Raw genomic sequence first — 12,464 nt, 5'->3', positions numbered from 1 at the left:
TCAGGTGTGGTGAAACTACAACTCCCAGCATGCTCCTTTAAGTTCTATGGGACTTCTGTGAACAGCCAAGCAAGTGTGCATGCTGGGAGTCGTAGTTTCCCCACAGCGGAAGTGCTGAAGGTTGCCGATCCCTGTATTAGACGTCAGGTGATTTGCCAACGACTGGCCGACCATCTACTGCAGGTTGAATGGAGGCCTCCAGGCTTTCCCCATATTGATCAGACAGTTTGATTTCAACTTCCCAATTCTTCTCCAGCAGAAGCGTCTGGCAGTGGCTTCCTCCCCTCCATCTACTGCGAACACATGCATGCTCTGCTCAGCTCAGCTCAGCTGTATATGGGGGAAGGGGGGGGGGGGGGTTGGGAGTGATATCTGTCATCCACCCAAACAGGCAGCTATCTTTAAGGCTCATGCACACGACTGTCTGCGGTTCTTTTGTGGACCCATTGACTTCAATGGGTCAGTGGTCCACATTCCGTGGACATACGGAGGGTTGAACCATGTGCTTTCCACATCCGTATGTCCATTCAGCAAATAGAACATGTCCTATACTTGGCCGCAAAATGCAGACCACTGACCCATTGAAGTCAACAGGTCAACAAAAAATGCGGATGCAATGCAGATGGTATACATATTTTACAGAATCGCAATTTGTGGACCGCAAAATACATACAGTCGGTGCATGAGGCCTTATGTGTACGGCCAGCATACCCTCATGAAGCTGGCACTGGTGTGGTATGATTGGCTTATCACAAGGAAATGCTTACCCACCAGGGATATCTACGACATATCTCCTTGCTGTTATTCAATGTGACAGATCTGTTTCTTTTATAATTACAGAGGAAACTTCGGCGTCATCAGCAGAAGAAACACACCAAATATTTCACCTCCTCACACATCTGACCATTCACTAATGAATCTGTCATTTCACGGACAGCAGTGGTATAAGGAGAGGCAGCTTGTCAGGTGCAACAATATCTCCTTCAAATGGCCCCTAGTGAATAATAAGTAAGAAAGACTCCCAATATATGTTGGTTACTGAAATTCTTTAAAAAAATATCGAATAGGGAAGGAACTGCGCATCGCGAGATTACGGCGCTCTAGCTTTCTGACGTCGGGGAGCAAGGAGGAGATTCTGAGGATGCGGGGCGGTGCTGGGCTCCTTCACGCTGGATTCATCTCAGGGACAGGACTCATCTCAGGTTAATTTGCATATGTATCAAATCGTTTTTTTTACACAATAAAAGCACCCAGAGCTATGGGGACTGGGTATTGCGGATGTGCTAGCGGCCATCTAGCAGCCCATGTCCTCAGCGCTATACACAAAATCCCGGTGACAGGTTCCCTGGAGCGTCTGTCAGCAGATTTGTACCTATGACACTGGCTGACCTGTTACATGTGCGCTTGGCAGCTGAAGGCATCTGTGTTGGCTCCATGTTTATATCTGGCCGCATTGCTGAGAAAAATAAAGTTTTAATATATGCAAATGAGCCTCTAGGAGCAAGGGGGGCGTTGCCATTAGTCCTAGAGGCTCTGCTATCTCTGCAACTGCTGCGCCCTCTGCACTTTGATTGGCAGGGCCAGGCAGTGTAAATGTGATTATGCCTGATCCTGTCAATCAAAGTGGAGATGGCAGTGCAGTTACAGAGAGAGCAGAGTCTATAGGAGTAATGTCAATGCCCCCGTTGCTCCTAGAGGCTCATTTGCATATATTAAAACATGATTTTTCTCAGCAATGCGGGCACATATGAACATGGGACCAACACAGACGCCTTCACCTGCCAAGCGCACATGTAACAGGTCAGCCAGCTTCATAGGTACAAATCTGCTGACAGACGCCCTTTAATGTTGCATGGCGCTATTATTTGTGTACTAGCAGGAAACACACACTCCTGACATACGGTAGATATATTTGGGTATGATATCATTTGTCTGCTATATAGTGCTATGTTTGACATCATTCACTTTGTACAGCACAGCTGAAAAGCACCGTGTCCTTCATTCTATGGGAACGCTGGTTATACTGACATCTAGTGTGCAACCAAAAAACCTAAATCCTTAGGAGCATTTGATCGTTATAAAATGAGTTCAAAATAAGCAAAAAAATAATAAAAAAATCAAAGGATAAACAAATATACTTTTTTTTTATTGAGATACCCCTTAAATCCTGGGACAGTTGTAGCTTTGACCGTCACATACTCCAGAAGGAACTGCTGTTATATAGAGGGCCGTGGTTCAGCATTCCATAAAGATGTAAACAACATGGTTATCGTGTCAGCAATAAGTGATAAAATCTGAAACCAGATCTAATATGAAAAGCAGGAAACCACAATAATAAAATATAAGGCAAGAGGGCAGCCGCCATCAGAAACGCCCGGTGAAAAGGAAGGTCAGCATCAGTCTTCCTTTCAGCAGTTTTCTTATCAGACTTGGAGAGCTGAAAAAAATGTCTGTTCACTAGGTTCAAATGTGAACCTAATTTGTATCACATTGGTAGAATGACTCAGGATATACTTACATAGAGCTAGGACCATTGCACTTATTACATGTTCTCCTGATGAGATCACTTCCATGGTGAAGCTTCTGCTGCATGTTTTGACATCACTACCACTAAAATATCACCAATCCTAAAAAACTGATAACTGCACTAAAACAATGAAATAAGAAATAGATAGTAGCATTGGATCTGAGCAAGCAAGTGCCAATAGCCTGATCGTTCTGAATTATCATCACGCTTATCAAAGTGGACCTGTCAAATATGGGGGTTCTGAGGTAATTATGGGCATGGCTTTGACTAGACTGGCGTGAAGAACATCTTGGTCACAATTCTCCAAGCCAAAATAGTAACTTAAGTACTAAATTAAATTAATTTCCTTAAACTGTTGATCAGATGTTTGACCTAAAAATGAAAGTGCACGTTAAAGGGGTTTTCCAAGTGTTTAAGGCCTCATGCACACAAGCGTAGGCGGTCTGTGCCCGGTCTGCAATATACGGGCACCGGTCATGTGTACTCCGTATTACATATGTGGACCCATTCACCCATAGATGTCTAACCCCCCCCCCCCCCCCCCCCCCCACACACACACACCTCTATTCAAGCTTGGCTTCTCCATTTTTACGTAGATGGCCTCCTTTACACCTCGTTTGTACCAATTGGCCTCCTTATCCAAAACACGTACTTGACTGTCTTCAAAGGTGTGACCTGTTTCTTTTAGATGTAAGTACACGGCTGTATCTTGACCAGAGGTTTTGGTTTTGAGCCATACGCTGATGTGGTTGTTGTTTTGTTTTGCCGATATACAGTTCTGAGCATTCCTCATTGCACTGGACTGTGTACACAATGTTGTCCATCTTGTGTTTAGGCGTTGGGTCTTTTGGGGGAACCAGTTGTTGCCTCAGTGTGTTGCTGGGTTTAAAGCAGATAGGGATGTGATGTTTATTAAAAATCCTTTTGAGTTTCTCAGACACCCCAGCTACATATGGGATAACCATATTCTTGCGTCTGTCATGCTTCTCACCCTCACTGGTAGTCTTGGTGCTCTTTCTTCTCCTTCCTTCTGTTTTGACAAAGGCCCAATCTGGAAACCCACAAGTTTTAAGTGCCCCTCTGAGGTGTTTGAATTCCTTGGCCTTGGCCTCTGTGCTTGTGGGGATTTTCTCTGTCCGGTGGTGTAGAGTCTGGATGACTCCCAGTTTGTGGTCTAGAGGATGGTGGGAATCAAATAGCAGGTACTGGTCTGTGTGTGTTGGTTTTCGATAGACCACTATTCCCAGCTTCCTTCCCTCTTCCACTGTTATAAGACAGTCCAGAAATGCCAGTTTGTTCTGCATATCTTCCCGCGTGAAATTTATGTTATGATCCACTGAGTTGATGTGGTCGGTGAAAACCTGTAACTCTTGTTTATGAATTTTAACCCAAGTGTCATCCACATATCTGAACCAATGACTCGGTGTAATTCCCATGAAAGTGGTCAGGGCTTTCCTTTCTACTTCCTCCATATACAGGTTCGCTACAATAGGTGAGACTGGCGATCCCATAGCACAGCCATATTTTTGCTTGTAGAACTTGTCCTTATACTTGAAGTAAGTGGTACTCAGACAAAGGTCCAGTAAGGCACACACTTGGTCTGGGCTAAGTTCTGTTCTGCAGCCTAAGGTGTTGTCTAGTAGCAACTGTTTCCTGACTGCTTCAATTGCCTCTGTAGTGGGTATGCAGGTGAAGAGGGATGTAACATCATAGGAGACCATTGTTTCTTCTGTGCCCAATACCAAGTTCTGGATTTTGGTGGTGAAATCCTGAGAGTTCTGTATGTGATGTTGTGTTTTTCCAACCAAGGGCGCTAGGATTCTGGCTAAGTTTTTTGCACATTGTAGGTCACAGAGTTGATGCTGCTGACAATTGGCCTGAGAGGGGTCCCATCTTTATGTATGTTAGGAAGTCCATAAATACATGGAGGGGCTTCCCCAGGGTAGAGGCGATGATACAATGATTTTGTCCTTTTCTAGTTGTTGTAGTAGTTCTATAACCTTCTTCTTGTGAGAAGGTTATAGTTGGATCTTCTAGATGAGCTGACATTGTTTCAAAACCATTAGATGTATATTTCTAAAGACTAATGTTTCTTGTTAATCTTGTATGTGACCATTAACTTCAGCGTGTCACAGATCTTAAACTCTTGCTAATAACCCTTGATTGCCTAATACTTGACTGCACCCTATCTATGACCTGCTTCTTATGTTTATACCCTTGACTTCAGCTGGTCCCAGACTTCAATCTTCTGCTCATCATAACCTTTGAATTCACTTTTCTTACCGCAGTGTTTTGCTTATAACCACTGACTTTAGCTTGTCCCAGGCCTAAATCTTCTGATCATAATCCTTGACTGTAGCTTATCTCAACCTCTTTAGCTTGTCTCAGACCTCCGTCTCCTGCTTATAACCATTGTTTGAGTTTTTTCCTAGACCTCAATCTTCTGTTCATAACTCTTAACTTCAGATTGTCCCAGATCTTAATCGTTTGCTTATAAACTTTAATTTCACTTGTCCAAGACCTTGCTATTCTGCTCGTAACCCTTCATAGAAGCCTTTCCCAGACCTCAATCTTTCTCATAACTGATAACTTCAACTTGCCCAGTCTTCTGTTCATAACTCTGGACTTCAGCTTGCCTCATTAATAATCTGCTCATAATCCTTGACATTAGACTGCAACAGTCCTTGATTGCCTGTCCATGATAATTAACCCAAATGTCTGTTCATGTTCTTTGACCTTGACTTAGTCTCTTGCCTGTGTCTTCTGCACTCCATCATCAAGCAGTCTTTAAGACAGGAATGGATTGGCACATATGAGGAAGTAAGGAGAAAGACTGGTTTTGCAAAAAGAAAGCTAGAGAAGGAATGATCTGATATCCAGTCAGCAACTGTTGCTACTGACATCACACTATAAAATTGTGTGATTGGTACATATCAGGAAGCCAGGGTTGGGAAGAAGATCCACATTTACCTCACATATCATATTTGCTGAAAATAAAGTCTATGGACTGTTGTCTATAGTTGTAATGGGTCCAACTGGCTTGACATTCAAAGAACCAAAAGGATTGTTTCTGCTTAAATGTAAACTGCTATAATAAAAATTATAACAGCTCATAGGAACTCATATCCACCAACCATAAGACAATAAGATTTGTAGATTTACTTAGGCTGTTTGCTGGGAAGTACAGACATTTGCAACCATAATTTTAAACAGGAAATAAAAAATGATGACTTGCACCATGTTCACAATTCGAGCAAAACGTCTCTCACATACCAGCCCTTCTTTTATTTCATCTATTTATTTTTCAATTTAGCCATTATATGGAATAGGAATGCTGTTTAAATATGAAATCCGCAAATGATATTCTAGGACTCCCCCAACACCCATCCTGGGAAGTAACATGCTGAGTAAAAATGCTGACAGCAGTATATTTAACACTGCAGAACATTTATAGCTGTTATGTGAATGAGTTGTTATTGTTATGCAGAACAATAGAATATGTAAGATGTAACCTGAATAATGTGGAAAGAATCCACCCAAAACCGGCAAAACATCATCAGATACTTGCTAGAACGTTCACATTCACATCGGCAGATTCCTCAGCATGCATAATATACTCCCATGTCTAATAAACCATCATTTCACAGGACGAGCTACTGTATATCAATTACTTATATATAATATTTAATCATTTTTAGTCGTCATACAATTTTCTTTCAGTTTATTTCGAATCAGGATTAAAATAAATCATCAATCCAATCTTCTAATTCTTGAAAACCACAGAATTTTATTGGCATCGCTAATAGTTGGCAAAACACATTAGATAACTGTTGGCAGAATATGCCAATATCGGCCGGACTGACCGTGCATTTAACATTGCATGATGGTATCCCGCCTCACTTCTTGATGGTAGATATTAGGGCAAAGAAAGGTTGGACATGTTGTAGTTCAACATGCCTGAACCTTTATTTTAATTTAAGATATGCTGCTGCCAGTGGTGTTTGGCAGTGGCTTATTCCATTTTACTGACTGAGAATGCATGTACACTCAGTATGTGTATAGGGGTTGGGAGGAATAACTCTTAGCAGTGGCGTACTAAGGGAGGGGGGCATGGGGGGCGGTCCGCCCCAGGTGCTGCTCTCAGGGTGGTGCCCGAAGCAATGAGCGCTTCCATCAATACAGATGGAAGTGCTCATTGCTGGAGCGTTGGGAGCTGCGGTCCTGTCACTCACCGCTCAGCTCCCCACACTCCTCCACTCCTTCAGGCTGGCGGCGCTCAGAATGGTGAAGCAGGAAGACTTCTCCCCACTCCACCATTCAGCCTGCACGCACGGATCGCGCTGCCGGCCTGTGTGGGTGGAGCCTGCAGCCCGGAAATCTGCATAAGCTCCGCCCACACCGTCCTGCAGAGCGATCTGTGCCTGCAGGGCAGAGAGGTATGTGAGCTTCAGGAGCAGGACAAGGTGAGTAGTTACTGTGTTTTGTTTTTAATACAGAGGGGGCACAGAGGGCTTCATTACTATGGCGGGGGCACAGAGGGTTTATTACTATTGAGGGGGCACAGAGGATTTTATTACTATGGAGGGGGCACAGAGGATTTTATTACTATGGAGGGGGCACAGAGGGCTTTATTACTATGGAGGGGGCGCAGAGGACTTTATTACTATGGAGGGGGCACAGAAAGCATTAATACTATGGAGGGGGCACAGAGGGAATTACTAATGTGAAGGGGGCACAATGGGCATTTCTACTATGGAGGGGGCACAAAGCCTGAGGTCATTACTATAATTAAGGGGGCACTGAGGGCATTATTACTGTGAAGGGGCACAGAGAGCATTATTACTGTGAAGGGGCACAGTGGGCATAATTACTGTGAAGGGGGCACAATAGGGATTTCTACTATAGAGGGGGCACAGAGGGCATTACTAGCACAGTGGGCATTACTACTATTAAGGGGGCACAATGGGCATTATTACTGTGAAGGGGGCAAAATGGGCATTATTACTATGAAGGGGCACAGTGGGCATTATTACTATAAAGGGGGCACAATGGGGATCATTACTATGAAGAGGACACAATGGGGATTATTACTATGAAGGGGCACAATGGGGATTATTACTGCCAAGGGGGCACAAAAAGGTCATTACAACTGTGAAAGGGGCACAAAGAGGGCATAACTACTGTGAGAGGGCACAATGTGGGCATAACTACTGTGAGGGGGCACACATCTGTACAAAACTACTGTGAAGGTTGTACAATGAGGGCAATACTACTGTGAGGGGGTACAATTTTTTTAAAGTATTGGGGTGGGAGGTGCCAGAGAAAGGACCCTCCCCGGTTGCCAAACATCCTAGGCACACCACTGACTCTTAGTTGAAGGGTGTAGATGACAGCTCTTTTAAGGTGTAAGTCAAGCTTTAGGCTACTGTAGGTTCTTCAATCACATATTTATTGTGGACCCTCGGTTGCAGAATCTGCACCGAAATTCCACACTAATGTATAATACAATTTCAAGAGGTTTCTCTAGACATAAATACTGATAGCCTATCCTCTGGATAGATCATCAGTATCTGATCGTTGGGGGTCCGACACCCAGGACCCCCACTGATCAGCTGTTTGAGAAGGCATCGGTACTCGCAGTAGCACAGCAGACTTTTCTTAGCTTTTCCTAGGCTGAGTGACGATACGTGGCCTAGATGAAGCTCAGCCCCATAGAAGTGAATGGGGCTGAGTTGCAATAGCAAGCACAGCTACTATACAATGTACAGTGCAGAACAATGCTTTGTGAGCAAGGATAAGGCCATGGTGCTTACAGTTGCGACAATGCCTCCTCAAACAGCTGATCAGTGGGGGTCCCGAGTATGGGGCCCCCATGATCAGATACTGATGACCTATCCTGAGGATAAGCCATCAGTATTTAAGTCTCAGAAAACCCTTTTAAGATAATGGGTTGTAACATATTTCATTTACTGTACTGCATGAGGGAAATCTATAGCTATATCTCCATCAAAATCTGAATGTAACAAATGTGTATTTCATTGCAGATTTAGGTACTGATTTTAATGGGGTTATCAGGATCTTGATACTAATGGCTAGAGATGAGCGAATTTCAGGTTATGAAATTCATTCACGCTTGGTTTACTGGTAAAAGCTGAATTACGTTATGGATTCTGTTACCACGGACCATAACACAATTCTATGACGGAATGCATAACGGAATGCCTTTAGAGGCTTTCCGTTATTCATTCCGTCATAACAGAAGTCAATGGCCTGCAAAACGGATCCATCCCATTTCCATGAGTCCTCCCCTGCATAACGAAAACGGGACGGATCCGTTTTGCAGCCCATAGACTTCTATTATGATGGAATGAATAACGGAAAGCCTCTAAAGGCAGTCCGTTATGCATTCCGTCATAGAATTGTGTTATGGTCCGTGGTAACAGAATCCATAACGTAATTCACCTTTTACCAGTAAACCAAGCGTGAACGAATTTCAAAATATGAAATTCGCTCATCTCTACTAACGGCCTATCCTCAGGATAGACAATCAATATCAGATCAGCTGGAGGCCGACACTCCGCACCCCAACTGATCAGGTGCTTCTTTGCAGCTCCAGTGCCAGGAGCAGGCGGGGGAACTACACAGCTCCATTCATCGTGTAGGGAACAGAGCAGTGCAGCTCCCACTACACAATGCATAGAGCTGTGTAGTTCTGGTGCCCACTTCTGCCACTGGAGCTATCCAGAATCAGCCAATCAGCTGAGGGGGAGCAGAAGCTGGCACAACAATCTACATGCTACACCGCACAACTTCAGAAAAGTGAGTCCATTGTCTACCGCTCATTCCATGTACTACTACCCGGTGAGCCTACTGCAATCCTATAACTATGGTCTACCATCAAACAAGCTGGCACTACTTCAAGCCATGCTAAACTCCGCTGCGTACCTCTACCTACCACTCAACTGACTGCCAATCACCTCAAAATCTCAACCTACAATCCTTACTATGAGCAGATTCCTCCATACATATCCTCCTTCATCTCAAGGCTGACTACTTCTCTGCACATAATAATCCAATCCCCTCACAAGGACTCCTCTTCTCTGGAATCTACTGTGACAATCCATCCGCCCCTTTAAAAGAAACCTAATCTGACCTCTGAAGTCTGGCAGAGATACCCCTCATCAGGAAAAGCGCAATCTGCCCCCTATCTACACCTCTTATTGGCAGTGCCCTCATATTTCTTAGTACTCTATGGTGGTGTTTTATAAACAGCCTTAATAATAACAACATCATAAAAGATCAATAATAATAAAATTTTTTTTACTAATTGTTATTATTTATTTGCCTCATTCCCGTCAACTAGCCACCAGGAGCAGCCTCCAACCCCAATAACATGATTGGAGACATACTGGACACAACAAACTACAGATCAATACTATGAAGTGAAGCAAAGTCATCTACATCTAAAGAACAAAAGGAAATAATAAACCTCTAAACAAGAGACAAAAAGGAATTCCCTAAATATCTTGTTCCATGTGAACAGGGTGAGGAGACCCCATCCCACCTGAGCTCACGCACTTTAGCGCTCCGGTGCACATAAAACCTGACTAATCTTGTCCTCGCCCCATCTGATGTTTATGGTGTCACAGCCACCAAAAATGCATTGTCATATCCAGTCACATGAGGCTTTCATTGTCACCATTTGTAGGATCCCCATACCCTGCCTGGATTTATTACGGACATTCTGTACATACTAATCCGCCCCCACACACTGCTATCCACCATGGAAACACTGAGCTGTGCAAATCTATTACAGATAATTCAATCCTTTGAATTAAAAAAAACGAACTTCCAGAAATTAAACAGATTTCCAGGCGATCAATTTAATGTGTTTCCCACATGTTTCTCAATTAGATTCATGTGTAGGAAGAAGAAAAGTAGGGGCAGTAAATCTCTACCATATGTATCACGTATGGTACATGGAGCACAACGGTCTCTGCAGATTGCAACACATTTGGCGCATGGAAGTGAAGGCTTGGGACACTCACCCAGGTTGACAAAGCTCATGACCATGTCAGCATCATTGAGGAAAGCACTGTCCTGCTGGCTGGTCAGGGGGCTGCTCAGCAGACTCTTCACCTGATGACTATGGGGGCTTCTGTGTGACCAGCCCTTCATGTCCATGGCTTGCTCCTGACCAGACATGGCATTATACAGGTCCAGCATGAAGAGGGGGGCAGAGTTCAGTCTCCCAGGCTGCTGTGCAGAGCTGAGTCCATGCAGGGGTCTAGGTCTATGGGGCAGACCTAGGATGGAGAGGATCTCTTTCTGCATCTCCCTCTTCTCGTGGTTCTTCAGACGCCTGTACAAGAAGCCACTGTCCATGTTTGCTCTTCTGCTGCTTTCCACCAATGTCCCCTGTGCCAGGGGCAGCAGCATGAGGGAGCAGCAGGAGAGCCAGAGTGACCAGGAGGAAGGTGAGGGTGACCTCTGCATGCTCCCTGCTGTGTGCCCAGATACCCCACTAGGACTACTGAAGATGCTCCTGCCTTGGAGGTACCATCTCAACACCAGCTTCCTTCTGAGTGAGGTGAGGAGCCAGGCACCTGTCTGCTCTGTACCTGGCAGTCCACTTCAGCTATGGAGATGACAGATGTGAGGGAAAGCAGTCATCGCCTCTATCCGGAGCCCTCAGCACAGAGGCTGCCTTCTTCCTCGTGTCATACAGGCTTGGAAGTGGAAAACTTCAGACAGGTTGGAGCGGACTTGTTCTTCCTTCCATAGCAGATTCACTGACTCACTTCTCCAAAACAGGGCTTTATGAATTACAAGAACGTGTCCACTAGAGACACCTACTGGTCAATGTGAACACTGCACTACGGGGTCGACTGAAAGTTCAGCATTATTCACGACCATTGCCTTTTTTCAGAACTCCTTGGGTTTTAGTATCCAATGTTCAGATTTTTGGTATTTTTAAGCAATCATAGAAAAGAGCTCAGCTGTTTATATGGTTAGTAATCCGGCTACTTAATCACAGATATGTTCACAACAAATCCTCATAAGGTCAGATTCAGGTACAGGCCTCTTGCACAGGAATGTTTTTTTCCCCCCGTTTTATTGCGTTCCGTATACGGAACCATTCATTTCAATGGGTCCGCAAAAAAAAAACGGAATGTACGCCGTATGCATTCCGTTTCCGTATTTCAGTTTTTCCATTCCATTCAAAGATAGAAAATGTCCTATTAAGGCCTCTTTCACACTGGCGTGTGCGCCCTGTTGCCGTATTGCGGACCGCATTTGTGGATCGGCAATACACGGGTGCGGTTCCATGGGCATTCCGCATCACGGATGCGGACCCATTCACTTCAATGGGTCCGCAAATCCGGAATGGTGCGGAACGGAAGCACGGAGCGGAACCCTACGGAGTGCTTCCGTGGGGTTTCGTCCAGTACTTCCGTTCCGCAAAAAGATAGAGCATGTCCTATCTCTTTGTGGAAAGGCCGGATTGCGGACCCATTAAAGTGAATGGGTCCACGATCCACTGCGGCTGCCCCACGGACTGTGCTTGTGCATTGCGGCCCGCATTTTTCGGGCCACAGCACGACCACGGGGCGCACACGCCCGTTTGAAAGAGGCCTAAAGGGAACCGGTCACCTAAAAAACGCCTCCCAAACTGCTAGCATTACCTTAAAGTAGCCAGCAGTATGTTCCTAAAGATCCTTTTCTTCCTCCGGCCAGATGCACCAAAATCTTGAAAAATGAACTTTAATCCTCTGAACGCGCTATGTAACAGCAGAGTTTGAAGACAAGGGGGCAGCGGCCTCCTCGCTTCAAGTCAAGATAACCACGCCCCCTTTCTCTGCCTCATCACCTCTGATTGACAGCCGCGCACGTGAACGTCTGACGCGCACTCACTCTCGGCCGGCTTTGCTGAACA

The 12,464-nt window shown here is 44.8% G+C and overlaps 1 protein-coding gene across 1 annotated transcript in view; it reads right to left on the bottom strand.

Moving 5' to 3' along the window:
- The window catches only part of BMP6 (bone morphogenetic protein 6), a 154,382-nt gene extending 143,078 nt beyond the window's left edge, over positions 1-11,304 (bottom strand). Inside the window, exon 1 of the mRNA XM_040432107.1 lies at positions 10,576-11,304. Within this exon, the coding sequence (XP_040288041.1) occupies positions 10,576-11,023 (448 nt within the window). The 5' untranslated portion in view covers positions 11,024-11,304. The remainder of the gene's footprint in view (positions 1-10,575) is intronic.
- Between the last annotated feature and the right edge of the window lie 1,160 nt (positions 11,305-12,464).

The sequence above is a fragment of the Bufo bufo genome, chromosome 5 (genome assembly GCF_905171765.1).
Source record: "Bufo bufo chromosome 5, aBufBuf1.1, whole genome shotgun sequence".
Taxonomy (NCBI): domain Eukaryota; kingdom Metazoa; phylum Chordata; class Amphibia; order Anura; family Bufonidae; genus Bufo; species Bufo bufo.
Note: the sequence above shows the minus strand (reverse complement) of the source record. Positions and strands in the feature narration are given on the sequence as shown.